This window comes from Phaethon aethereus (assembly GCF_964289735.1).
Source record: "Phaethon aethereus genome assembly, chromosome: Z".
Taxonomy (NCBI): Eukaryota; Metazoa; Chordata; class Aves; order Phaethontiformes; family Phaethontidae; genus Phaethon; species Phaethon aethereus.
This window is the reverse complement of record NC_138577.1, coordinates 89,745,880-89,771,096: the sequence shown is the minus strand read 5'-3', so window position 1 is coordinate 89,771,096 and position 25,217 is coordinate 89,745,880. Positions and strand designations below refer to the sequence as shown.

At 44.6% G+C, this 25,217-nt stretch overlaps 1 protein-coding gene across 1 annotated transcript in view; it reads left to right on the top strand.

Annotated features, from left to right (window-relative positions):
* Window positions 1-120: 120 nt before the first annotated feature.
* The window catches only part of ZCCHC7 (zinc finger CCHC-type containing 7), a gene marked incomplete at both ends in the record, with an annotated part of 112,119 nt that continues 87,022 nt past the window's right edge, over window positions 121-25,217 (top strand). The window contains one exon of the mRNA XM_082013721.1: window positions 121-808. Coding sequence (XP_081869847.1) covers window positions 121-808 — 688 coding nt within the window. The remainder of the gene's footprint in view (window positions 809-25,217) is intronic.

The window sequence follows — 25,217 nt, the reverse complement described above, 5'->3', positions numbered from 1 at the left end:
AGCTTAGCAGTTTCAGAAAGACCAAAGGTATAATTTGAAAGATGGTTTGGGGCATACATTCATGACCATTCTGATATAACGTTTTGGTTTTTTGTAGATACAGACTATTTGCTTTCCACAATGTTTGTTGGATATGAAGAGACCGAGGATACTGAAGTGTATGAAGATGAACTTTATCATGAGGAGTCATCCAGTGAGCAGAGTATTGATAGCGAGGTGGAATTTCATCTTTACAGCCAGCTCCACTATTCCCAGAATCTTGGAGAAAGCAACACGCTGGAAATGGATAAGGAAGCCGATGTTGCAGGAGTGACGGGTCATAGTTCAGTTCTAACTGAGAAACAGTATGAAAACAAAAAAATCACTGAATTCATTTATCATGGTACTCAGCTTTCAGATGATCCCGAGATCATTGTCTTGTCTGATACACCAGATGAAGACAGTGTTTACAAAAGCAAAGCAAAGAAGTCAACAGGCTCTTCAGCTCAAGGTAGAATACATATCCATCCAGGATCTTCCACACCAAAAGGTGCCAAAGCTGCTGGGTGTAATACCCGGTATCCTGCTGGATCAGGCCCAGACATTTCAAGGCAAAGGAGAAGCACTAGTGGGAAGCTTAACCCGGTTAGTTCTGCTGGAGCTAATGCCATCCCAGACGTGTTGGTAATAGATGATAGCTCAGAGGAGGAGAGCTTGGTATCTGAAAGTGATAATGTCGAAAGTTGGATGCTTTTGGGAGCCGGTGCAGATGACAGAGATGAAGATATAATGTTGAACCTTGAAGGCTGTGAAACTCCTGTCAGTGAAGGTTAGTACTTTTTTTAATTGCTTGTTTATTCTTCTGTATGTGGCAGGATTTGTCTGCAACAATACTGATGTCAATGTTTGAAAAGAAAGATAAACAGAATTCAAATTGGAGTGTGTAATGATAATGAAAAACTATGAAGGTAATAGCCATTTATTTATACCATTTCAATACCCTTACTTCAGTAGTGTCATATAAGGAAAGAGCATTTTTGCTAGTAAAAATTTAGACATAATATCAGAGTGATTCATGTTGTGAACTTGCCAACTTTCCCATATATTTTGTAATTCTAAGGGCATATAATAACTTGCAGGGGGGCAGGGGAAGGGGGGGTGAAATAAAGAGAGGAATCATAGAATCTTTGGGTGAGAAGGGACCTTTTAAGGTCATCTAGTCCAACCCCCCTGCACAGTGAGCAGGGACATCTTCAACTAGATCTGGTTGCTCAGAGCCCCGTCCAACATCTGGAATGTTTCCAGGGATGGGGCATCCACCACCTCTGTGGGCAACCTGGGGCAGGATTTCACCCCTCTCACTGTCAAAAATTTCTTCCTTAGATCTAGTCGAAATCTGCCCTCTTTTACTTTAAAACCATTACCCCTTGTCTTATTGCGACAGGCCCTGCTAAAAAGTCTGTCCCAATCTTTCTTATAAGCTCCCTTTCAGTGCTGGACAGCTGCAGTGAAGTCTCTCTGGAGCCTTCTCTGCTCCAGGCTGAGCCCCCCCAGCTCTCCCAGCCTGGCCTCCCAGCAGAGCTGTTCCAGCCCTCGGAGCGTTGCTGGGGCCTCCTCTGGCCCCGCTCCAGCAGGTCCGTGTCTCTCCTGTGCCGAGGGCTCCAGAGCTGGATGCAGCACTGCAGGGGGGTCTCCCTGGAGCGGAGCAGAGGGGCAGAACCCCCTCCCTCGCCCTGCTGGCCACGCGGCTTTGGGGGCAGCCCAGGACACGGGTGGCTTCTGGGCTGCGAGTGCACATTGCTGGCTCATGTCCAGCTTTTCACCCACCAGGGCCCCCAAGTCCTTCTCAGTAGGGCTGCTCCTGATCCCTTCATCCCCAGCCTGTATTGATACCAGAGGTTGTCCAGACCCAGGTGCTGGACCCTGCACTTGGCCTTGGTGAACCCCAGGAGGTTCCCATGGGCCCATTCCTCCAGTTTGTCCAAGTCTCTCTGGATGGCATCCCGTCCCTCAAGTGTGTCAACTGCAGCACTCAGCTTGGTGTTGTCTGCAAACTTGCTGAGGGTGCCCTCGATCCCACTGTCTGTGTCACTGATGAAGATATTAAAGTGTACTGGTCCCAATACGGACCCCTGAGGGACACCACTCGTCACTGATCTCCATCTGGACATTGAGCCATTGACCAGTACCCCCTGGATGTTACCATCCAACTAATTCCTCATCCACTGAACAGACTACCCATCAAATCCATCCCTCTCCAATTTAGAGAGAAGATGTTGTGGAGGACCGTATCAAAGGCCTTGCAGAAGTCCAGACAGATGATGTTGGTAGCTCTTCCCCTGTCCACAGATGTGGTCACTCCGTCATAGATGGCTGCGAGGTTGTTCAGGCAGGACTTGCCCTTGGTGAAGCCATGCTATGGCTGTCTCAAATCACCTCCCTGCCCTCCATGTGCCTTAGCGTAGCTTCTAGGAGGATCTGCTCCAGGATCTTCCCAGGCACAGAGGTGAGGCTGACAGGTCGGTAGTTCCCAGGGCCCTCCTTGCTACCTTTTTAAAAAATGGGTGGAATGTTTCCCTTTTTCCAGTCTCCAGGGACTTCACCTGACTGCCATGACTTTTCCAGTATTATGGAGGTTGGCTTGGCAACTACATCAGCCAGTTCCCTCAGGACTCTGGGATCCATCGTGTCAGGTCCCATAGACCACGTTCAGGTTCCTCAGGTGGTCACGAACCTGATCTTCTCTTACAGTGGGAGGGACTTCGCTCCTCCAGTCGCTGTCTTGCAGGCCATCCGCTTGAGAGGTGTGGGAAGGGACACTGCCAGTGCAGACTGGGGCAAAGAAGTCGTTCAGTACCTCAGCCTTCTCCTCATCCGTTGCTACCAGTTTGCCAGTCTTTCTCAAACAGGGGGGACATGCTTTCTTTGACCTTCCTTTTCTGGCTGACATACCTGTAGAAGCCCTTCTGATTATTCTTTGCATCCCTTGCCAAGTTCAGCTCCAGCCGTGCCGTGCCCCTCCTGACCCCATCCCTACACAACTGGGCAGCATCCCAGTAGTCATCCCAGGATCCCTGTCCCTGCTTCCACTGCCTGTGCAGTTCCTTCCTGCCCGTTAGTTTTCCCAGCAGGTTTCCACTCAGCCATGTTCGTCTCTTGCCTTCCTTTCCTGATTTCTTACACCTAGGGAGTACAACGGTTTCTTACTGTAAACTAAGTAGAAAAAAAAACAGTTTGAGAACTAAAGCCATAAAGGAAATCAGGTGTAGGAACTGCATAACAATAAAACGTTTGCTGAAAAGTGCTGCAAGGTAGGAAAGTAACTGGTGCTCATAACTCGCGGAGCTATGTCATTCCTCTTTTTGTATGGTGAGGTTTCTGGCCCCCTGCCCCTGTCTGCCTTGCCTCGTTGCCCCTCAGAAGAGCAGACACCAGTGCTTGTTAAGGCTTTGCCGTGCACTAGGCCAGGGAAGTGACAACTCGGGAAAGGGATGAGCTGTAACAGGAGAGGGCAAGGAACAGCAGGGAAACCTTCTGAGCTGGTTCTCCTTCCAGAAGCAGATTCTGTAACCGCTCATTCAGCAGTCTGGCAGTCTAAAATTCACTGTAGCTTCTTGTATGGATTCTGCACTGAATAATTCAAAGAGTTTCCCAACCGCTAAGGCTAACATCCAATGTTTTGGTATTTTGCAAGATGTTCTTCCATGTTACCATGCAGAAAGTTAGTAAACGTGATGGTTAGTGCAACAGATTTTAGATAACATGTTTATAATGATCATACTATGTAATACGTACCTTGTCACCAGCAACTAAAAACTCTCTTAGATCATCAGCCATGCTTTTTTCTTGCCTACTGGTTTCCCAAAGCACAAGGATAATTTCCAGAAACAGCGTCGCCTGCCAGCCTGAGAGAAAACGCTGCCTGAAGAAAGGCTGCTTCAGTGGCAAGGCTAGCCCAGATTAGCTGCAGCACTGGCGACCTTTGACTTTTTTTTTTTTTAATTTAAAAAAAAGGTGAACCGTAATTTTACTTGGCACACATGTAAATGGCATGGTTTTAGATGCAGGGAAATGAAATATCTTGCGGTGCTGATCCGCAGGCTCATACGAGTAAAGCTTTTCCTCGGGATGGCTGTGTAAACAGTGCTGCTGTAAGCATGCTGCTACTAAGCTATTTGAGAGGGGAAAGCTGAGAAATTGTCTTTGCCTTCTTTTCTAGTAAAACGCCTGTTTCTTTCCCATAAATGTTCAATAACTTTTTACTTAGAGTTGTTGTTGTGTACGTTTTTGCATGGCTACCCGTAGTCCATGGCTAAACAGATCATAGTGTGCACTCGATCTCAGATGGTTGATTAAAGCTATCAGTGTGCTTCCCCACGCCTCAAGAGATTTAAGAAATGCTTTACTTATTCCCAGTGCAGTGCCAGTAGAGTGGCAGAGCGTTCAGTTGCCAGGCCAGAAACCCAGCCACCCACATTATATTTGGAATTCATGTAAATTTTTCTCTGTATAAATCTTTTAAGATGGCAGTTTGTAAGAATTAGCTTAAAGTTGCTAAATTTCATTAATACCTTTCCTTTTGTGTTTTCATATCCTGTCCTTTTCTTTTAAATTAGAGATAATTAGCTTGTCTTTTTCTTAAATTACTCTGGCTGTTGGGGAGCAAATGCTTGGTGCTGTGTGGTGACTGCAGTAATAGCAATGCAGTTTGTGCACAGCACAGTTCATACATTTTCTGGGTAGCATCTATTTTTCTCATACCTGCTGGTCAGGCAAATGACCTGCAGTTAGGTTTCTTTCGTTTGATTTACTCAGTGTATCTTGTTGGATATATGCACCAAAATTGCTGATGGTAGCACTAAAGATTACACAAAAAAACTTAAGATAGAAAAATGTTTAAACAGTGCTTGAGACTTCAAATATATTTCAAAATTACATATACATATTTTGGGAAACATTCTGTAATTAATTTATCGGAGTGATTATGCTTACCAGGTGTAACATGAAAATGAAAATTCATGTCTTCATTCTTTGTCTCTTATGACAAAGCAGTGGCAGTGCTAACTGAGAAAGGCTTTTAAAAATCAATATGGGAGGTTAATATGGAGATGGTTTTGCTAACTTATAGTGTGTTTTTCTAACAAATGTAGTAATATTTCTTATTCATACATACATTTATAGATGTTGACAATAAGTAAGCCACATTCAAAGCAGGTAACAGGAGCAGAATTTTCCTGTGCTATATAAACTTGTCATACTGTTCAGAACTAAAATTGTTTCATTTAATGTAGGCAATGTAAACTTTTTTTGAATGCTCCAATGGGAGGTCAAAGGCAGTCACACAAGAGGCTCATAAATGTAACTGTTCTTTTCCTACTCTGATTTTTATTGCTAAAGCTGTGTCAGAACCTCCTCAAAACCCCTTCCTGCAATTTGCCTCACATTAGTGGTGGTTTTTGCCAACAGCCGCCTCGTGCCTGGAGATGTGGGGTGTAGAGAACATGCACCAGGCACACGCAGCCGTTTGGGAACAGGTGCTGGGGGTACGCACACCTCTCTCTTCATTGTAGCTGTTGCCTTTCTATGCATGTATGACTCTGCAGAAAACCTGAAAAAAAAACCTGAAAAAAACCCCTGAAAAAAAACCTTCGCACACTTCTTCTGACTGAACAAGTTAACGATGATCTGTTTGACTCCGCTGCACGCAATGGGCAGAGCAGGGTGCCGTGCCCTGGTGCGTGCGCATGCGCCTGAGGCCGAGAGGGTACCGCAGGGCTGGGCTCCAGTCAGACCCCAGGTTCTCGACCACATCCCACATTCATCCCAGTGAATGTTTTTCAGGTAGCTCTGGCGCGCAAAAGTTTGGTTCAGCTGCTCTGTTTCTAATATGTGATGTGGTGGGACACAAAGACACTGGCTTAAAATAAATCAGTGCTGTGTGTATGTAATGTAAAGCTGAAACAGCATCAAAATAGTTTTAGGGAAGAAAAGCCATAAATCTTCCTAATGTAATGCAATCATAATGTGTTTATGGAGCTTATGCAGCATTGCGTCTCCAGTTCTGTGGACTACAAAGGACTCCTTTGCTGAAACGTAAACACAAAAATTTTAAATCCAAAGGAAGAAATGCATTTAAAAATACATGTGTTGGCACATTATCCTCTCAAAGATATTCTCTGCTAATTCATTTATATTATTTTGAGATGTTCAAAACACAGTTTTGTTCAAAGCACAGTTCTGTTTTCAGGGTTTCTAAAGAATAAGATCAAGTATTTAGGTGACTACGCAGTATGTAAATTACTATTCTAGGGCTTGTAGCATCAGTAAGGATGGACGTAGAGTGTAGTGACTGGTGAAGCCTTACCCTTTCCTGTCACCACTGAAACTGCCTGTGACTGTGTAAATGGGATGGACCTCCCATGACAGTGTCATAGTGTGTCTAGTGTCCAGTTTGCTTCACATTGAAAAGGGAACTGAAACGTGAACACTTCTCTGACTATGAGAGTAGCTGGTTGTGTCAGTCATTTGATGAGTCTGTTTTCATGTGAGTCCCTGAAATAGAGATGCTGAGGTTCCACTGGAGTCAGAAATAACTCCTCAAGGAAAGGAATGAGGCATATATCCTTATTCTGTTAACTGCTGTACATCTTACTTGCCAGCCCTGCTCGTCTTAACAGTCTTATTATTTTTAATATTGTCTATAAAGAAATAAATAATGCTCTCTTGATGCCTCCAGTGCACCGAGAGCTCCCCTTGCACCGTTCTAGCTTCAGTCACCACTGCCTGCTGCGGCAGAAAGAGATGTCCCCTTGCCTGGGGACATGAGCTCTGGTTCCTGATGGTAAATCAAGATTCACCTGTACCCATCTGTCTTCAGTTGACACCTTGGAAGTTATGGCTGGTCCACAATCAACTGCTGTTCAGTACACAGTCGAAAACTTTTCCTCCCTTTTTTGCCCTCTTTCCAAATGGCTTTAGATGCCTTTCACATTTTATTTTTGTTTGTCTAATACCACATTGAGCAACTCGGTATTTGTCCCCATATTTCTAAAATACAACTTTTTGTATGTGTCTGATGGTTCCGTAGCACATACAGCTGATTGGCAACCTTATTTGGGTTATGAAGATGGGTGCTGGCTTTCATGTTTCACACGGAGGGTTATCAGGGAAAGGACTTACTGTGTCCATAGTGACTCTGGCCGTCCTTACTCTGACTTCGTTTTTCTGTGGTAAGATTGTGCATAGCTTGGAAGCGAAGCAGGCACTTGAATTACAGACAGTTGGCCAAGCTGAGAGACAGCAGCCATGTACCTGTGCGTCTTACTCGCCCTGACCTGCTCATCTGTGGGTTTCCTTGCATGGCATTTGGAAAAGTGCACGCTGCTGCAGCTTGTTACGTTGCAAAAAGGGCCCTCCTACCTGCTTCACATGGTGTTTAAAAAATAGGAGATTCAGCAAATCTAGGTCTTTGGTATGATGCATCTGATTTTTTAAAACATTTAGAGTCCAGTAGAAAGCGTGCAAAGATAATCATTACAAACTGTACCATGTACTAAATGTCGTGAATTAGTTTCTAGTGTCAGAGAGTTTCCAGGCCTTTGAAAGAGGGTTCTCCCTTCCCATCCCTTTCCTGTGCTTTGCAGTAAGAGTAGATATGATAAGAACGTTAATCTCCTGTAGTTGGAAGTCCTTCATCCATTCCTTCATTAAAAGCTTCCTTTTAACATATTTCCTCTCCCACATATAGCTGAAATCCTAATCGCTGCATTTTTTTTTTGCCCCTCACGGCTTATGGAAAGACAGCTTTCAAAGCTGCAGCATTGATGTCCGGCCACTAAGGGGTACAAAAAACAATTTATCTTCTCCCTGTTTCATCCTTTGCCCATCCAGTACCTTCCTCAGAGACAACAGGGTAATTGCGATCGCGCTCTGGGCTTGGCAGGTTTGTGGCGTGTGGTGCGTATGGTTGCTTTTGAATCCAAAGTTTTTATAAAACAGCACATACATATTCTGCTGGGCTCCCACGGAAGGAATGTTGTTTTCTTCTCTGCTCTGATTTTTTTTTTTCTTACTACCACAGTACTGAGGCTTTTACAAGAGCATCGCTAGAGATACTACTTTTGGCGTGAGAAGTTGCTCTTAAAAGGAAGAGCCAGTGGATATCGGTCTGCCCTAGTGAAGAGCGTTACGTTCAGACGCCCTTCGTGGTGGCTGCCCCGCAGCCTCCTTAGCAGCTCTGGCCGCGTTTTCGTGATATTTGCAGGCAGTGACACAGCGTGCGATAGTCTGAGCACCTCCCGTATATGCCACTGAGCACGGCTGCTGGGGGGTCCCGGCGGGTCCTCCCCGCTGCCAGCAGCCCCCCGGACCAGGGACCGGCACGGCTTCTGTTCGGGTGCAGTGCCTGTCAAAGCTCGCTCCAGCCCTGGGGCACAAAGAGGCTCTGTACCAAGGACGACACTGTGCTTTTATTTCAGCATTTTGTTCCACGACTGCTGCGTAGCTGCGGCGCTTGCTGTAGCTCTGGCTCTGGTGGTAGCCCCAGCAAATGAAGAGCAGATTTGGAGCAGAAAGCACAAAACTCAGCTGAGGCTTACGGGGTGTTGCGAGATATTTTAAAATCTGTTTATCACATGATCTTCCAGTTATCTATATATGAGAAGTATTTTTTGTGTTTCCTAACAGATTGACTTCTGGAATTTGGTAAAATATGAGTATTTTCAGTCTTCTGTGTTGAAAGTAATTGTGAAAGGAAGCCAGCGTCCAAGGGGCAAATCATTTCACTTGAGGCATGGGGTTTTATGTCCACTTTTGCTCTTACTGTCCTGTAGAAGTGCCCTGTACAAAAAGAAACAGTGAACATAAAATAAAGTGCAAGCTACTATTTCCAAAGCAGTTTTTTCAGCTTTCCATTTTGGCATCTAGTTCCATCTTGCTTTCCAGGTTTAGAGGCCTTGCTGTGCACTGATTTTTATCCATCGTAATCAAGTCTCTCATTGAGACAAAGAAAACATAATAAAAATACATTCATGAAATGAAAAAAAAATGGGATTTGAACATTTACTGAACGAAACCATAAAAAATACATGCCTAAAATGAGGGAAAAAAAAAAAGGAATCTGAAAGCATTTTATTTTTGCTTCTTCCCTAAAAAGCAATGTAGGAGGGAGTTTTCTATTCAGCAGCAGCTGAATGGAGTCAAAATAGAAATAGCAGTCTGATAAATTTACCTTATTGTTTTATCTCTGTCAGCCATGCTCAAAAAGGAAATATGCTTTATTAACTATCAGTGTTTTAAATGGCTTCTTCTAGATGTATGATTTAATTTGCTTTTAACTCTGCATGGTACTACAGAAACTATTCAAAAATCTGACCACATCTGTGGTTTTTTTTCTCTTCTGTGCTGTTATTCAAATCCCTCAGTGTATTTTTAAACGGTGAAAACGTGTAAGCTTATTTCTGAAATGACAAAAAAAGTACCGTAAGTTTTGCTTTTCTTCTTTAATTTACCTTTTCCCTTGACAGCTGGTTTTGAAGACAACCTTTGCAAGATACAGTATGTTTTTGTTCCAGTGCCTTGATATTTGTAGCACCAACTTACTTTTTCTACAAAAATGCCTATAAGAAATTTTTCATTTTGTTAAGCCACAGAAAAACTGTTTACAGAGCCACACTTTCCTGTACTTTTTGGATGCCTAAGTTGTGGAATTGCTGAATTAAATTTCAGCAAAATTGCTTTCAAACGTAAAAAAGATTTCTTGGTGAAAATTAGTTTAGCAGTTAAATATTTTTATTAGTAGTACATAGTGGTATGTGCTGCATTTCTTAAAAGCAGCAAGACTTATGAGTGCGGTCCATGTACAAATTTCAGTGTTTAAAAAAAAAAAAACCAAAAAAACATGGGTTTATTTCGTGGCGGTTCTGCGTGGCGGCTCACAGCGCGCTGCTGCACGCGGGTTGCTGCTCCTCCGCTCGCTGCTGCCTCTTCTTGAGGCCGGGGAGGCTGGTGGGACGCTGCACGGCGGCAGCGCTGGGCCATGCCACGTTGGCGGCGGCTCAGCGTCCCCTTTCGAGGGGCTGCCTCAGCCCCCGTGACGCTGTCGTGCCACCTGCAGCACAGCATCTCCTCCGGGGAGGCCGAGTGCGGGCACTGGGCGGCTGGAGGGGTCGGCCGGCGGAAAAGCAGGCGGGAAAGACGTCTCAGTGTAAAATTCACGTTTGGTTGGAAGTAGCCTGTGCTGGGAGCGGCGTTCGTGTGGGCTGGCGAGCCTTGTGCATGGGGCCGCGCTGTCCATCGCCTGCTGCGAAGCTCGGGGACGGAGGGGCTTCCAGATGAGGGTGCGAGCGGTGGGAGCCCACGGTCCTCAGCCCTCCTGCACAGGCTGTGCACGTGGCTCCCAGACCCGACCCTGCTCCCGAGCAGAGCCCGGTGCGCGGGGCTGGGCGCTGCCCGCACGTTACCCCTCCGAAGGACAAACCGACAGAGTGGTGCCAGGCCACGCCGGCTGCGTGTAAAGCGGAGTTGATGTCACCGAGTTCGATTTCGCGTGTGCATGCGTTGCTGAAACCTTTCATCAGCTTGCTTTCCGCAGAGCTGCGCCCTGCTGAACACTTGGGCTTTTCCCGTGATTTGAGGGGTTTTCTTCTTGCTTGTGTTTCGTAGAACCTTAACGTTACTTAAATGTGTTTTGTGCATGAGTTAACTATAGCAGAATGCACCCTGGAGTGGTGATAAGCAGTGGGAATCCACCTACCATTTGGAAGATACCGCACATGCATATGGATATTTTGATTAAAGAAAAAAACTTAATCTTCTTTACTGTGTAATGTGGATACACTCGAATCTCTTGATTATTTAAGAAAAAAATTAATAAAACTAATAAAGTTCCTTTGCAAATCTGAAGAGATCTAGACTAAGTATACCTGCAACCTGAGCAGCCCCTTTTATCTGTACAGATTTCTCTGCTATTGTGGACCTTAGCTCTAATTTAAATTTCCCAGGGCTTTGGATTGCTGACTAGGTTTTCTGCAAGAGTGCCCATGCTTACATGGTATATATTCTGGGTGACTTTTTCACTTTTTTCCCCTTTTTTTGCTGTTCTGCTGACTGTTATAAGGGGAAATTTTTTTTTCCACTTCTGCCATCAGTTTCATCTTTCTTCCTTGTCCCTATTTCTTTGGGTTTCTTACAGGTGGGGAAAAACTCTCATATTGCAATTGAATTTCTGAACACTGATGGGAAAACAGTCTAATCCTTCTGAAGGAGAAGTTCAAGATTTTCAAGTAATTAAAAAAGGCAATAGAGAATATACTGAAGACAAAGGACTTAAGGGTTTAAAAAGGGAAAAAGTAAAGTTTGAGTTGTGCTACAAAGGGATGTAAATCATGCAGATATGTGTGTGGAATAAGCACAGGAAAAAAGTTTCTATTAATGTATTTTAAAACAGAATAAAAGTCTAGCGAAGGGCTGATACGAGGAATAAAATGGCTTGTTAAAGCTTTATGGTATGTTTTCCTGTTTATAGTAGCACCTAGTGGAAGTGGTTTTGTGCTTCGAAGCAGTGGGCAAAATTGACATTCAGAGGAATGTCGAAGGATGGCACATACTTCATTTTGTGAGCCCTTAGGCTATGATTGGCACAGTTCTAGAGAAATAAGGGCCTTTTCACTGCAGAGAACTTGCTCCATTTCCTTCTGGTACGGACGGGATTCGCTGTGAAGGTTTGAACTGCAAGTGGGTTGAACGAAATTGGCTGTGTTGTCAAAATAGGTATGCATGCAGCACATTGGATAATCTGCAGGTTTCTTACTAAAGCACAGAAAACTTACACTGTCATACCATCACAGTGACCATTAATCTTGTGACAGCTGGTATTCAGTGGCTCTTTTCTTTTTTAATCTGAGGAAAGACGGAAGAAGATCCTTAGACTATTACAATATCTGTGCATACGCAGGTATATATACACAGCATCTGTAACATGAGTTAACGAGTCCTGGAATGATTATTATGGTGTTTTTATACTCCGTTGTCTTTATACTCCGTTAAGGTATCTAATTTGTATTTTCAGTATTCTTACTGCTAAGTGTTGTATGCCTTTTGTGACTGTATTTCACATGTAATGATCCTCCTCCAGCAGCTTTTACCACGCAAGAATTGCGTCGTCCGCAGGCAAGAAGCGGGTACACGTCGGTGCACACCTCGTGTTGTTTGCCAGCTCTGAGCCGCTGTCCGGCGTGTTCTAGGCTGAGCACAGCCCTGCGCTCGCTTCCACTTCGTTAATTGGCTGTGTTGTTTCCCCTCCAGTGCTGAGGCACTTTCTCATCTCCACGTGTAAATCAAACTCCTCACCTCTCCAGAGAAACTCTGGATTAGGGAGGTTTTTGTCACCAGAACCTGTCCAGTTGCCTGCTGCTTACAAGGCCCTGGCTCTCCCAGGAAGCTCTCCGCGTTGGCGCACTGCTCCCCCCCGCAGTGCCGGTGAGCCGGCAGGAGCCGTCGCCCGCGGAAGGTAAGAGAGGCGAGGGTGACATTGAGGACCTTGCACAAGGGTTGTATGAGTAGCCCAACTCCTCTGCCGAGGGTTTCAGGTTAACAGCAGCATTCCCCGTTATCGTGGCAGTTTTTGCAGTTGTGGAATTTAGCTTCAAGCTGTTTATGTGAAAATTTTTAGCACCAGGAGGGTTTCCCATCTGCCAGTTTCAACCTTTACTCACTTTCTATGATGGTGGTTACGTTTGTCTAGTTTTCCTCTAACACTCTTGCGAATGTCTCTGATTTTACATTGTATGCAACAGTGCCAAGTACCTTGAATATGACTTGGGAGATAATGACATCATTAGAAGTGAGAAAATGAGGAAATAAAAGCTTTTGTCTATTCAGCTGGACCTCTTCTGGTGGATATGGTGATGTATGGCTTACGTTACAGAGCAGTAAAGCAATCGCCCAGACACTGTAGAAAATTATATGCACAGAACTTGCTGTCAGGATGTATTTTGTCACCAGTTTGGTGCTAATTCTGTGAGTTCCTTGGCTGCCTTTGTACAGTGACAGCTTTGTTATGTGCTGGTTGGTTTTATTGCTTTGGACCACTTTTGAAGAGTAGGTGAGGGCAATACACTCACGGACGCTGAGGAGGCCTGTTGGACATGGCAGATTTTGGTGGCAGTCACAAAGTAATTCTGCGCTCAGAGGGGGCAGATTTATCTGCACTTTGTTGTTGTTGGATCATGTTGTGTGGGCTCTTGCGGCGTGCTCGTCCTTCCTCGGAGCCCTGAAGCAGCAGAAACAGCAAGGTCGGGGCCAGGCATCCTCAGTACTTGATAAATCTTCCTCTATCAACTCGTTTAAAACCTCAACAACGAGAGAGTGAGGGGGGCGGGGGGGAGAGGGGGGGAGGCTGCCAGATGCTTTTTTCGGTCTCTTTTTGAAACTCTCTGTGCATGGTGAAACACCGGAGTTTTCTCTGCCCTTTTAAAGCAGAGGCAGCGAAACACTTGGTGTTTCACGGCCTCTGTGGTGACAGTAGTTGCATTAACGTTGTACGTACTTCCCAGTCTAGACACTGCCTGAAGGTAAGCCACTAAGTCGATAACTGTGTCTTGTACGTTTAAAACTTTAGCTGCAGAGATCTGGGGATTTCCCCCTCCCCCCGAAGCCCTGGGGGGCTCCGGCTGCAGCTCTGAAAGGTGGGGGCTTGCTCCCTTCCCTTCACGCTAACACCGGGTCGGGACTGCCTATAAGTGCGTATAAGAACGTACATACACACGTGTAAGCATATGTACATGTATGTATTTGTATGTATACCTATAGACTTGTATGTTTCTCAGCTTTTCCATTTGCATTGTGTTCCTGTGGAATATCTGGCATGCAGCTTTACAAAGAACACTAAAGTGAAAAAAGTTGACAGTTTTGAAGAGAGATTTCTCTCATCTTCCAAAATATGTCTCTGAGAGGGGCAGGAGCATTTCCAGTCTTTCATTTGTTACTGAAAAGGCTGAAGTCTGTGTGATGGGCTTCAGTGTGCGATAGCCCAAAGCAGAACAAAACTGTTCCCCGAGGCTTGCTCTTTGGGACATGCACAGTTTCTGTATCATTTAAGTGCACTTTTGATAGTTCTAGAACTGAAGCTGAGTGGGCGTGTACTACAGAGATTTTCTCGTCAGATTTTTAATGACTGCAATTTTGTTTTGGCCTAAAATTTAAGACTGCAAGGAGTAAAATCTGTAAGAATTCAGTGTCAGCAGTCAGAGCAGGGGGACAATTCATCTCGCATTTGTAGTATTTACATGACTTACATTGTACGCCTGCCCACAAGTTGTTCTGTGGAGTTTTTGTGAGTTGATGGTGAAGGCAGTTTATTCCCCGTGCTGACCTTTGTTTTTAATGTAGTAGTGATTTAGTTTGTTTGTACATGTTTATCTTCTTTAATTTTCAATGTACCCTTCATTTTAAAAAACCTTTTGGAAACTTAGGATTTCTAGATAGACAAAACGGGTACTTAGAAGGACGGAGCCTTACACCCCTTTGCCACAAATGAAGCCAAAAAAACAGGTATCAGGCATCCACTGCCGCTTGGGTGTTTTTCTTTCCGAGCAGTAGCCTCGCGCAGGTGGAGCGACGCTCTTTTCTTGGTAGTTTCTCTAAATCCGGAGCGACTTAATTACGGCGGAGACGCGCCCTTCGCGGTGCGTGTCGCGCTGTGTTTTAAGCGAGATGCCGGGGCCGAGTGCCGCGGGGCGCCGGCTCCCGGGGGAGGCCCGTGCACTGCCGCTGCCCGCTAGCCCTTCCCGTCGCTTTCGCCCCGCGCAGCCGGACGGGGCCGCGGCGCCCTGACCGCCGGGCGCCGGCGGCCGCCTCGTTCACTGCCGGAGGGGTGCCCGGGGCGGGCGCGGAGAGGGGGTCTGCGGCGGGGGCGGGAGCGGGGGCGCCTCCTCGCAGGGCCAGGGTCGGCGCCGGGGGTCTGGCCGGCTCGGCTGAGGCGCCGGTCTTTCCCTGCCTTCTGCGCCTGGCTATTAACGGGGTGAAACGCGAGCCGCGGTGTGCTCAGGGGCCATTAGCTTCTCGTCGGAGAGGGTCATCACGGCGCTTTTGCTCCCCTCGTAGTGTTTTTCTCAGCGTTTGCGTGCCCTCGCGGAGGAGTCGAGGCAGACGGTTCTCGGCCCCGGCGTGCGTTTGTCTCCTGTGCTGCCCTCGCGGTTCCCGGGGTGGCAGCGCCGTGGCTGATAGGCAGTCCTGAACCCAAGTGTTTGTGATGCACCTTAAACATTACCTTTTGCTGAAAGTGATCATAAAGTTACCGACTTCAGAAAACAGCAAAATAGCAAAAGTCCTTCTTGGCAAAGGTTATTTGATCCGTCTTTCCCTGAAGTCTTAGAAGTTTGCATGTTAGTTACGTATCTTGGCCTCCACGTCGAATGTTTTTAAATACAAATGACACTTACATGACGTGTGTCAGTGATGTAATTTTTTTTATGGCACACACGTGTCCACTTTCTAAGGGACAAAAGCCGAAAATTGCCTTCCCTTGTGTGGGTGATACATATTTGAAAATCATTCTCCAGTAGACTCTAATAATTGGAAAGAGCACATGAAAATGTTCTAGGTACATGGTGAGGCAGTGAAACACAGTTGCGTCAAAATGGCAAAAAAAGCATCCGTAGCTGCTTTTCAGCCCATGTTGTCTTAGCACAGAAAAGGGAAATAAATGCAGACTGAGAAGTCTTGGCAGCTCTCTGCTAACCACCTAACACTTTGTCACAGTGTGGAAAACGGCTAACATCCGGCAAGAGTCACTGGGACCTGAGACTGTGTTCATACAGATGGAAAGATAGGACTGCCTTGGGAATTAGGGTGATTTCTTCTACCATTATTAGGAGAGTGGTACTTACATTGGTAACTATTTTTAAGCCTGCAAGTTACATATATCTAATGTATTTAGTTAACATAAAGCCTAGTCAGTTGGTTTGCTTAGTATCCCACATTCATCATCACAGAGAATGCACCTTCAAAGTCATCCTCCTCCCTCCTTTTTATTTTTTTTTTTTAATTCAAAGCTTGACTAATCTTGAGTTGCTTTGTGAAGCTAAAAATCTGTAGGACTTTGGAGGAGCAAGCAGGCTTTTCGGGAACTGAATTCTTCCCAAAATAAATTCTTTGTAGTCTTACTTTACAGTGTTGTAAAAGAAGCTGAAGAATTGTTGGTTATTAAGAATAACCTCACTTAAACTTTTCTTTCTTTTTAATTTGGCAAATATATGATTTTTTAAGTGAGTAAAACTGAGACCATTTATCAGTTGATACTCGTATGTGTGACATTCCAGTTTGTGTCTTGCAGAGAGTACATCTACTCAGAAAATAGACATGAGTGAAAAATACACCAAAAAATCCTTGCCAATAGTTCAGAAATGGTACAGCTGCAAAAGCAACTTTTAATTCTGATGTAGCTCACTTTCCCTGTAGTTTCTCTGAGAACGTAAATACACAAAGGCAACAAAAGCTTCCCAGCACAGGTGGATTATAATGTCAGCAGTACCCTTGCCAGACAGCACAGCTGCTCAGATGCCCTGCAATCACCCAGCAAAATCCTAAATGTCCTTACTGTGGAAATTGAAGGTATTCCCATGGAGAACTTCATTGCATACAGCAGTATGAACACAGCACAGGTATCAAAAATTCTGTGCTTTGTGAAATTTGCTGAAATAGCATTGTGGGGTTTTATGTTTTTAAGGTTAACCAACGTAAGTAAGCCATTATTTGTAATTCATCTTCTCTTACGTAATAAGAAGATTTAACTTTAGTTTAAACTTTAGGTGTGCCACTTGAAATTAAAAGGAGAAGGAAAGGATTGCTGATTTCTGGTGTTAGCTCTGGTACCATTAAATGTTTACAGTCACCCTGAAATGAATCTGCTTTCTGCCATCTCCTTCTGATGGGACTGACCACAGTGGACTCATCAGAAGTTTCCAGGATAAATCAGACTGGGAAGTAACTGAGATCTAAGTGGCTGTCCTGTTTTAGAGGAAATAAACAGCTGTTTTCATATGTCTAGTTAGCTGCTTTATTTTTAAACGGTATACTTACCATCAGTGAGGAAAACATGAAAATTACTCTTAGTGTCGAATAATTCAAGGATGAAGAGAAGAATAAATAATGCTCCTCCAGTCCAAATTTGAAATTTACGCAGTCAGCAAGTTCGTTTCAGTTTGTTTTCCAAAATTTAACTTTATTATTGTAATTTTGAAGTTTTTTAATAAAATGAAATGCCATATAGGACACACTTCTGTATGAAATGATGAAAAATCAGAGTCTGTTGAAACAATTCTTGTCTAGGACAAGAAAAAAGAAGAGGAGAAGAAAAATCAAAATGGCATCAGGGAATCAGTAGCAGACTCTTTTTACCTGCCCCCACACTTAAAATTCTAAGTTTTAATTATTGACCAATGTCAGTGTGGTGCAGTGAGCAAAAATGAGGACAAGTGATGTGTGCATAAATATTACCATTGCTTAGGGTTGAAAACAGCTGACTAACAACTTGGTTAATCAAATTAGTGTACAGGTGACAGTGCTGAACCTCTATATTCAGCTGCATAGTACAGGCCATCCTAACTCCACACATGCTTCTTGATTAAAAAAACATGATTTTTCAGGTTTTTGCTCTAAGCAGTGGAATGCAGTTTTTTGTGATATAAATACAGCTAGTCCTCTATTTTCTGGTTATCCTTTGTAAGTAGCGTAGCAAGTACAGCAATATAGTGCAATGTTTTCAGTGGTATTTTATATGTTATCACAGTAATTAAAATCACTAATATTGCTCTTCTCTCAGTGATTCATGCAAAAAGCATTGTGTCATCACAGAGGGGAGAACACTGCAAGGTAGTCTGGAGGCAAAAAGTATGAAAAAAGATCAGTGATTTAAGAATATGTTTTTGATTCAGAAGTTAAGGTTATTTTCCCCTTGTAAAACTGGGAGGGGAGTCATCTGAAAGAGACGTCAGGAAAAAGGGAGGAATGGTTCACGTTACAGCCCACCAGAAAGACATGGTACTCCCTCATTTACATTTTAGCACTGAGTTTTCTCAGAGCTTTTTTTTCTTTTTTTTTTTGCCCCTGAATACATAGTTAGTAATTTCCATAATATTTATACAAAATGTAGTATAAACATGGAGCTTCAAAATAAACTTTGTGTCTTTCCAGAAACAATTGTGCTACCTGTGTGCATTTCAACTCTGTACACACAAATTTCATTTAACAAAAGTCATCCCTGTATTTTTATTTACAGCAAGATCCTTACATTTATGCTTATATAATATCTCTAATTACACAAGCATTGAATAAAACATTTTGGATGGACTATCTGTGAAGAAATACATATTAGTTATTTCTGAAATTTAAACACAAAATAACTAATAACAATTACAAATAACTGCAAAGACCACAGTTGTGCTAAGCTGTTAATGCCAGAGACCACTAATAAAATATTAGCACTAGTAAGTTCAGCTGCATTCTGTCCTGGACCCAAATATCAATGGCTGAAATCGCCAGAACACCAGATGAAATGAATTTGCAAAAGAATAAGCTTCTTGCATTTAAATAATCTTCTTAAACCAGCAGAAGTGGAGAAATACGATTTCCAATTGTATTTCATTCTCATTTTCTGAGGCAGAAAGATGAGATGAGTTTACGTAGGAAGTATTGTTATGGGATGTGAATGGGAATACAGCTATGGTTAGGGCGTGATTCAGAGCTGCAATAGTCATGTTTTGGATTTTTTCACCTTTAACACTTGTCTGTCAAGCTACTCCTTCAAAGGTAGCTTTGACAACATACGAGAGTTATCTGGTAAGAGCTTTACAGAAATCTCAGTGTGACTGTATGGCAACTACTAATGCGTAACTTTTAAAAGTAACATTTCCTATTTCTTCTTTGATTTAACTTTTTTTTTTGAGAGAGAGAGATAAAATATATGGTGATCTTTTAAAAGCTATAAATAAATTGGAAGGAAATAGAAAAAATCCTTGTTTGACTGCAAGTTGTAAAAAACACAGTAATGGTGAATTCTGTCTTTACCAGAAGACTCTCACTTTCCTTTTTTTTTAAAAATAAGTAATAAATTAATGAATAATTCACATAGATTTTGGCACAAGCTGTTTTGAAAGCTGAAAAATGACTGAATTTCAAATAGATCTACTCTATATTGGAGAAATTTAATTTTTCAATCACTGTAACAAGATTTACCTTTGGAAAGATGTTTTAATGTTAATGTGTGGTATCAGGGTGACTATTTTCTTCATTTTGATACTACAGTGCTTTGCCCTTGTGTTTGAAGATTAAATCAACAATCCAAAGGAAGGAAAGAACAATGAAAGTTGTCATGGCTTCATTTTTCTTCAAGGTTTCTGTGCTTTGCGTTTAACAGTAGCAGAATGTACCTAACCCGAATGTTTAAGGCCCAGTGCTGCTGCCAGACGAGAGTTTGCAAGGCAGGGGCGTATTTAAGTGATGGAGAGGAATCTGCTTTAGATACCAGACAAACAAGGACTGGCTTTGGGGGGCAGTCCCGTACAAGAACGCTCCCGTCCCTTGGACACAAGGCGTGTTGTAAACGCCCCGTCCTGTTGGACTGAATTCCTGCCACAGTTTGCATTCTCATTTGCAATTTACTGAACACTTTGTGGACTTACAAAGTGTTCAGTCCACTCTTCTTTAAAACGAGATTCCTGTTGCTTTCATGCATTTCAGAAGGGTGGCATTTTAACTGGTTTGTTGCTTGGATTCTTACCACTTCAGTCACATCATCTTCCCTACGAAAAGCCAAGGTTGATTTAAAGAGAACTCAGGGTAAATTGTGATATGTGTGGCGAGAGGTGCAAAATGGTGATTTAGGTCACAGATCTCTCTTAACACCTAAGTTGTGCACCTCCTTGTGTAGTAAATGTAAATGTGTTGATAATAGGCTTGCTTAGGTCAGTTGCTTTTCACTGATGAAGTAGTCTGTGGGTCAGCAAGGACAGGCACACTGTACTGAATGTTGTCCAAAGAACATCGTTTCTCAGGATGCTCCTCTGCCAGTATTGGATCTTCTAAGCAGCATGCTTTTCAGTTGCCAAAGCTCATTGTCTAAATTTTTCCTGAATACTGTTTTCCAACAAATACTTTGTACAGCTGTCATATTTTAATTATGAGATTTTTAGACATGAGTCAAATTATTAGACATGAGTCTTAGGTTGAACTGTCTGATTATGACAAGGTCTGCCTCTTTTATCATATGCTAGAGCTTGGCAAAATAGAAGCCAGTACAGGTATAGGGATTGTTGGCCGGCAGACATAGCAGGACGTGATCAGTCTTGTTGCCCTATCCCAAATGTGGAATACTTATTTTTGATCCTAAAAGAGACAAAACATTACTGCCAGTTTCTCTAGTGTGCTCTTTTTTTCTCTACTTTTTCTGATTAAAAATTTATGCACCTCTTCCAAGTTCCACCAGCAACTTACAATATCATCCAAAGTACAGCAAATGGCCTCTAGTCATCGTGCCAAAAGCTTTTAATTTCCATCTTTGAACATTCAAATTACTCTTCTTGGCCTTTTTGCCCTATACCTCCCCTATCCCAAAGTAATCCCTTGACATAATTTCAAATAATGAGGAACTCATCTATGGAACTACACAGATAACATTTTTGATGGCACATGTGATAGTTTGAAAGATACAGTCAAATTGTTATTTAATTGGAATACTATCAATATAGTATGCTTAAATCATTAACATATTTTGAAAACTTGGATGAGGGCTAGAAAGCAATCAGCTGTATAGTGGCCTTGAAGTGTATGTTAGTTACCACACCAAAAAAAAGAAGAAAGGAAAACTGTTAAATGCCATTTTGCCCGCATAGGTTATTTTCTGTGGCTCAGGAAAGGGAATCTTCTGAATTGTGTGGTATTGAATGTCTTAATGCTGACACTAGTGCTGCATTTGGTCTTGGTTCTTGATGTTTGCTGACTGGCATTTTTGTCTAGCCCATCATCTTAGTGTTAACGCTGGTTAACTTCTTTACTACACAGGATCTAAGGAGACCCCCAGCCAACAAAATGCTACTGCTGTTCAAATAATTCTGAATTCTGGCCACCTTATTGATAGATTTTTTTGACAGCCTCCTCGAGGATGAGGTGGGATGTGGGAACGGAGCTGCAGGGTGTGCTGGGGTGGGAGACAGATGCACAGGCTCAAGCTTCTGTGCGTGGTAGCAGCTGAGTCGGGTTTGCTTTGCCGCTCTGCCTCTTCCAATCCCCCATGCAACAGGCGATTAAAGTGCGCAAGGATAAAGGTAGAAGAATGGAGGCAGTTGCACCAGCACCATGAGCAAGGCTTTTCTTCTTCTTGGGAGAGCCTGCGCTGACCGCCTGCAGCCAGGCAGTCTGAAGGCTGGCTGCAGAAGAAACAACCTCGGATGGGAAGGAGAAGATCCTGCTGCAGCTCCAAGGCGAGGGTTGTCTGGGAATGGCAAGCAAGCCAATCCAGACCAATCCAGAGAGTTTGAACGTTTTTCACAAGCAGTACCTTTTCTTACCCCTATGAGCCCAGGATCAGTGTGTGTGATGATGCTCACCTATTTTGCATTAGGTAAAAGATGAGGTAAGATGAGCCAGTAGAAAAGGCTGATTGGTCACACACTGCAAGATGTTTTGGAAACCAGGCGCCTACCTGCTGCCTCTGAAATGTAGCTCAGCTGTGCAGGATTTACGAGCTCTGGCAGGAGTCTGCTCGACATGCCAGAATGAAGCTGGCCTCTGGGCTACTTGTGTCTCTTTGGACGGTGCTTGCCTGAGCCCCAGGTTTAGGACGGCCACTCTGGAGTGCAGCACAAGTGCGCAGAAGTGCGTGAGCTCAGTACCAGAGGTGAGTGAGCCCTCCGGCAGCCGGTGTGCAGCAGAAGTGTCCCAGCGCCTCTGTGTCACTCAGCGTGTGCTGCCAGGGTATGCACGCTTTATGGTGGCCCAAAATGGCTGGACTGGCTCAAGTGCTCATGGCTTGTAGCCTTGTGCCCAGACTGATTAAACCCTGGCGATCCTGAGCTTTGACGGCTGGCTCTGTGTGCCTGTGTGTCTGATGGGATTAATTCCTGGCTTAGGGAAGGTGTTCAGTGGTAAGTGGGAGCTGACTCATGCTTAGGCTCAGGATTCAGAATGGCATCAAGCCCCAACTCTTGCAGTTGTCATTTGCAGTGACTCGTTCTGCATGGGACTCTCCTCCCGTTGGGCTTGGATGGAGAGCGTCTGGCTGCTGCCTCCTTCTGCAGGCTTGTGTAGTTGGCTCCGCTGTGCAGACGATCAGTGTCTGTGTGGTGAGAGACAGGGTCTTCCTCAGCCTCTGGGTGATAGAACGGCTATGACTTGAACTTGAATCTTGAGGATCTTCAGTGTTAGCAAATTTAGTCTGGGTTTTTTTGGTGTTAGGGTACATAGTGTATGTATGTGGATTGTTAATACGTCATGCTTAAGAACAGAAGTGGGATAAATATCTAGACATCTAAATTTCATACCTTCATAAAATTATAAATGAGCGAGTTTCATGCCAACAGGCATTCCATTGTTGGGTCAAGTAAAGGAAGAAGGTAGCTCAAGAAGTCCTGTTATCAGACTCAGATTTTGAACCCAAGGGCCATCAATGTATCAAGCTTCTAGCATTCATTCATGCTGGGAAAAGCAGAAAGGCAGATCAGTAATCTCTCACATGTTAAAAAGGAAGAGCATTTGGCTGGGACCTCTTGTTATTAAATGGAGATGACCCTGCAGTGTAGGAAATCCTGCAGGGCAGGTGGGATTTTAAGGCTCCAGGATTGCAGTTTAAGAAAACTTGAGGATTATATTACCTCAGTAATTAAAATCCTACAGTGGAAAACTTCTCAGTGCGTTTGTGGTGAGCATCACTGGAGCAGCATAGACACTCACACAGAAGCTGTGGTAGCATTTAAGACTTGTGAAAGGTAGACATGCACTACCCAGAAGGCAAATTTTATAGTAAACTCACAGGGAAACAGTTAGAATGTGTTATTTTGCTTGTTTTTTTTTTTTTTTTACAGGGTAGACTTTGAGTACACGTTAAGACATTGCGTTCTGTCTACAAATCTTACATTTTAAATAGGAGTCTGCGGTATTTTGAGGGGCATTTTGGTAGCATACAAGCTAATTTTTGTTCTTTGTTATGGGACAGCTTAGCTTGTGCAGTTAGCATGGTGAGGTCAGTGTATTGACAACATCTGCATGCCATGGATATTAGTAAAATCCATGTTGCCATTTTTTAATTTTTAGGAAACCACAGTCCACAGCCTTATCCTCTAGCTCTCTTCTGTATAAGCAATCATTTTACTTAAGATAGTATCTCAGCCTTTCTCACTTGCACCCATCCGCATACCCTTCTGGTGAGAAATACTGCAGGAGTCCCAACTTCAGTACAGGCAACTGAGCGTGTACTCTGGTGAATGGTGTGGTAAAAGGAGCAGATTGAGAACGTTAGGTGAAGTAGCACAACTTCAGTTTGTCTGTGGCCGTGACAGGTATGTTTTGCATTGCTTTGGCAAAACCCCTGTTGCATACCCCTCGGTGCTGCGGTGCTTCGCGGTGGCACCCAGCTCTCCCAGCCTGCCGCCCCATGGCACAGGGGGTCCTCACCATCTGCCGTGATTTGTGCATGCTTCGTTCATCCTCTGTCTCCCCTCTCCCCACACCACCTGCTCTCTACCAGGAATGAACTGTTAGAAGCGTAGGGAGAAGAGCACAGCAGTGTCTCGGGGAACCCACGGCTGGTCATGCAAAGGGACACGTGAAGGGTGCGGAGTCACAGCCTGGGGAGGTTATCTGGGCAGCAGCCCAGAAGATGGAGATAACGGACCGTGTATGCCGAAGTCAGAGAAGGAGGTACCTGACTGGTAGAGGTGCAGGGTGCTGAGGGTTTGGGAAATAGCTCTGTCTCTGTGGAGGGCGGGAGGAGTGTGCTGTGTAAGGGGTACACTGGAGGACGTTGGACCCATTCCCAGCCTGGAGACGGGGCACCTGGAGCCCTTGGAGTGGCCTGTGTGTGGCGGGTGAGGGGGGCGGGCAAGAAGACCTGTATTTCAGCCATGAGCTGGTGGCCCAACTGACACAAGGGTTTCAGAGCGAGAACTTGATCTGGGGCGAGGACCTGGCTGCGAGCTTTCGGCCCCAGCTCTTGGCTCGCCCCGCCGGCTCGCCCCGGGCAGAGCCTCGGCAGCCCGGAGGAGCGCCCGGCGCGGCGCAGGTCGCCCCCCTTCCCGCCCCGAAGGAGGGCTGCTGGCGGGGCGGGTGCTGCACCCCGGTTGCTGACGTGCTGCCGAGGGCACCGCGGGCTGGGGGTGGGTGCGAGAAGGGTGCCGCAGCCCCTGCCCTTCCTGTTCCCGTTCCAGCGCAGGCCTTCCTCTCGCCCACTCCGTTGCAGGCCCTGTCGCCGCCTTACCCGGGCAGTGCATTGCATTGCAGTAATTCACAGACTTTCTTCTAAGCACGGGCCAGCCTTGAGGGTCACGGTACAGAGCCTGGGTGGGCGAGGGTCAGGTACCCGTGCTGCAGGAGCACGGTGTATCCCGCCATGCTGTCCCCTTGAGCCGCAGCACCCGGGGAAATCCTCACGGGAGGCTGGCTGGCGCCGGGGATGTAGTTCGGTGTGCTTTGTCATTTGTTCATTGTCTCACTTTGAAGTGAGTTTCAGTTATTCCTCAGCTGCTGCTCATGGTGCTCATCTGATGCTTACAAAAATTAATTTGTTTATTTAATAACAAGGCTTCCTCAATTCAAGCAAAGATACGTGACACATGGAGCTAAATACACTAGTTCTAGTATTTTTTTTCATTAGAAAAACAATGGTAAAACTTTGAAAAGCTTTTAATAGTAAGTAGACCTTCTGTGCTAAACTAACTTTAACGACAGAAATTTCAAAGGCCAAAACTTACTTCTCGTGCTTCATATATCGTTTACAGTGAGTTCATACAATGTCCATCTTCGGTTTATGAAGACCGAAGATGGAGCCTTGGTGGTCCAGCAGCAGCCGAGTGCTCTTGAAGCTGGGACTGCTGCTCTGCAAACCACATTCCTCCTCTGAGCACATCCCAGGCGAGGCACTGATGTTTCCGTAGCTGGAGGCTAAAAGAAAACCATCACCTGCTGCTCATGGAAGTGAGGGGAAAGTTACAGAACATACACTATGAAGTGCACCATTTTTATTAGGGTAA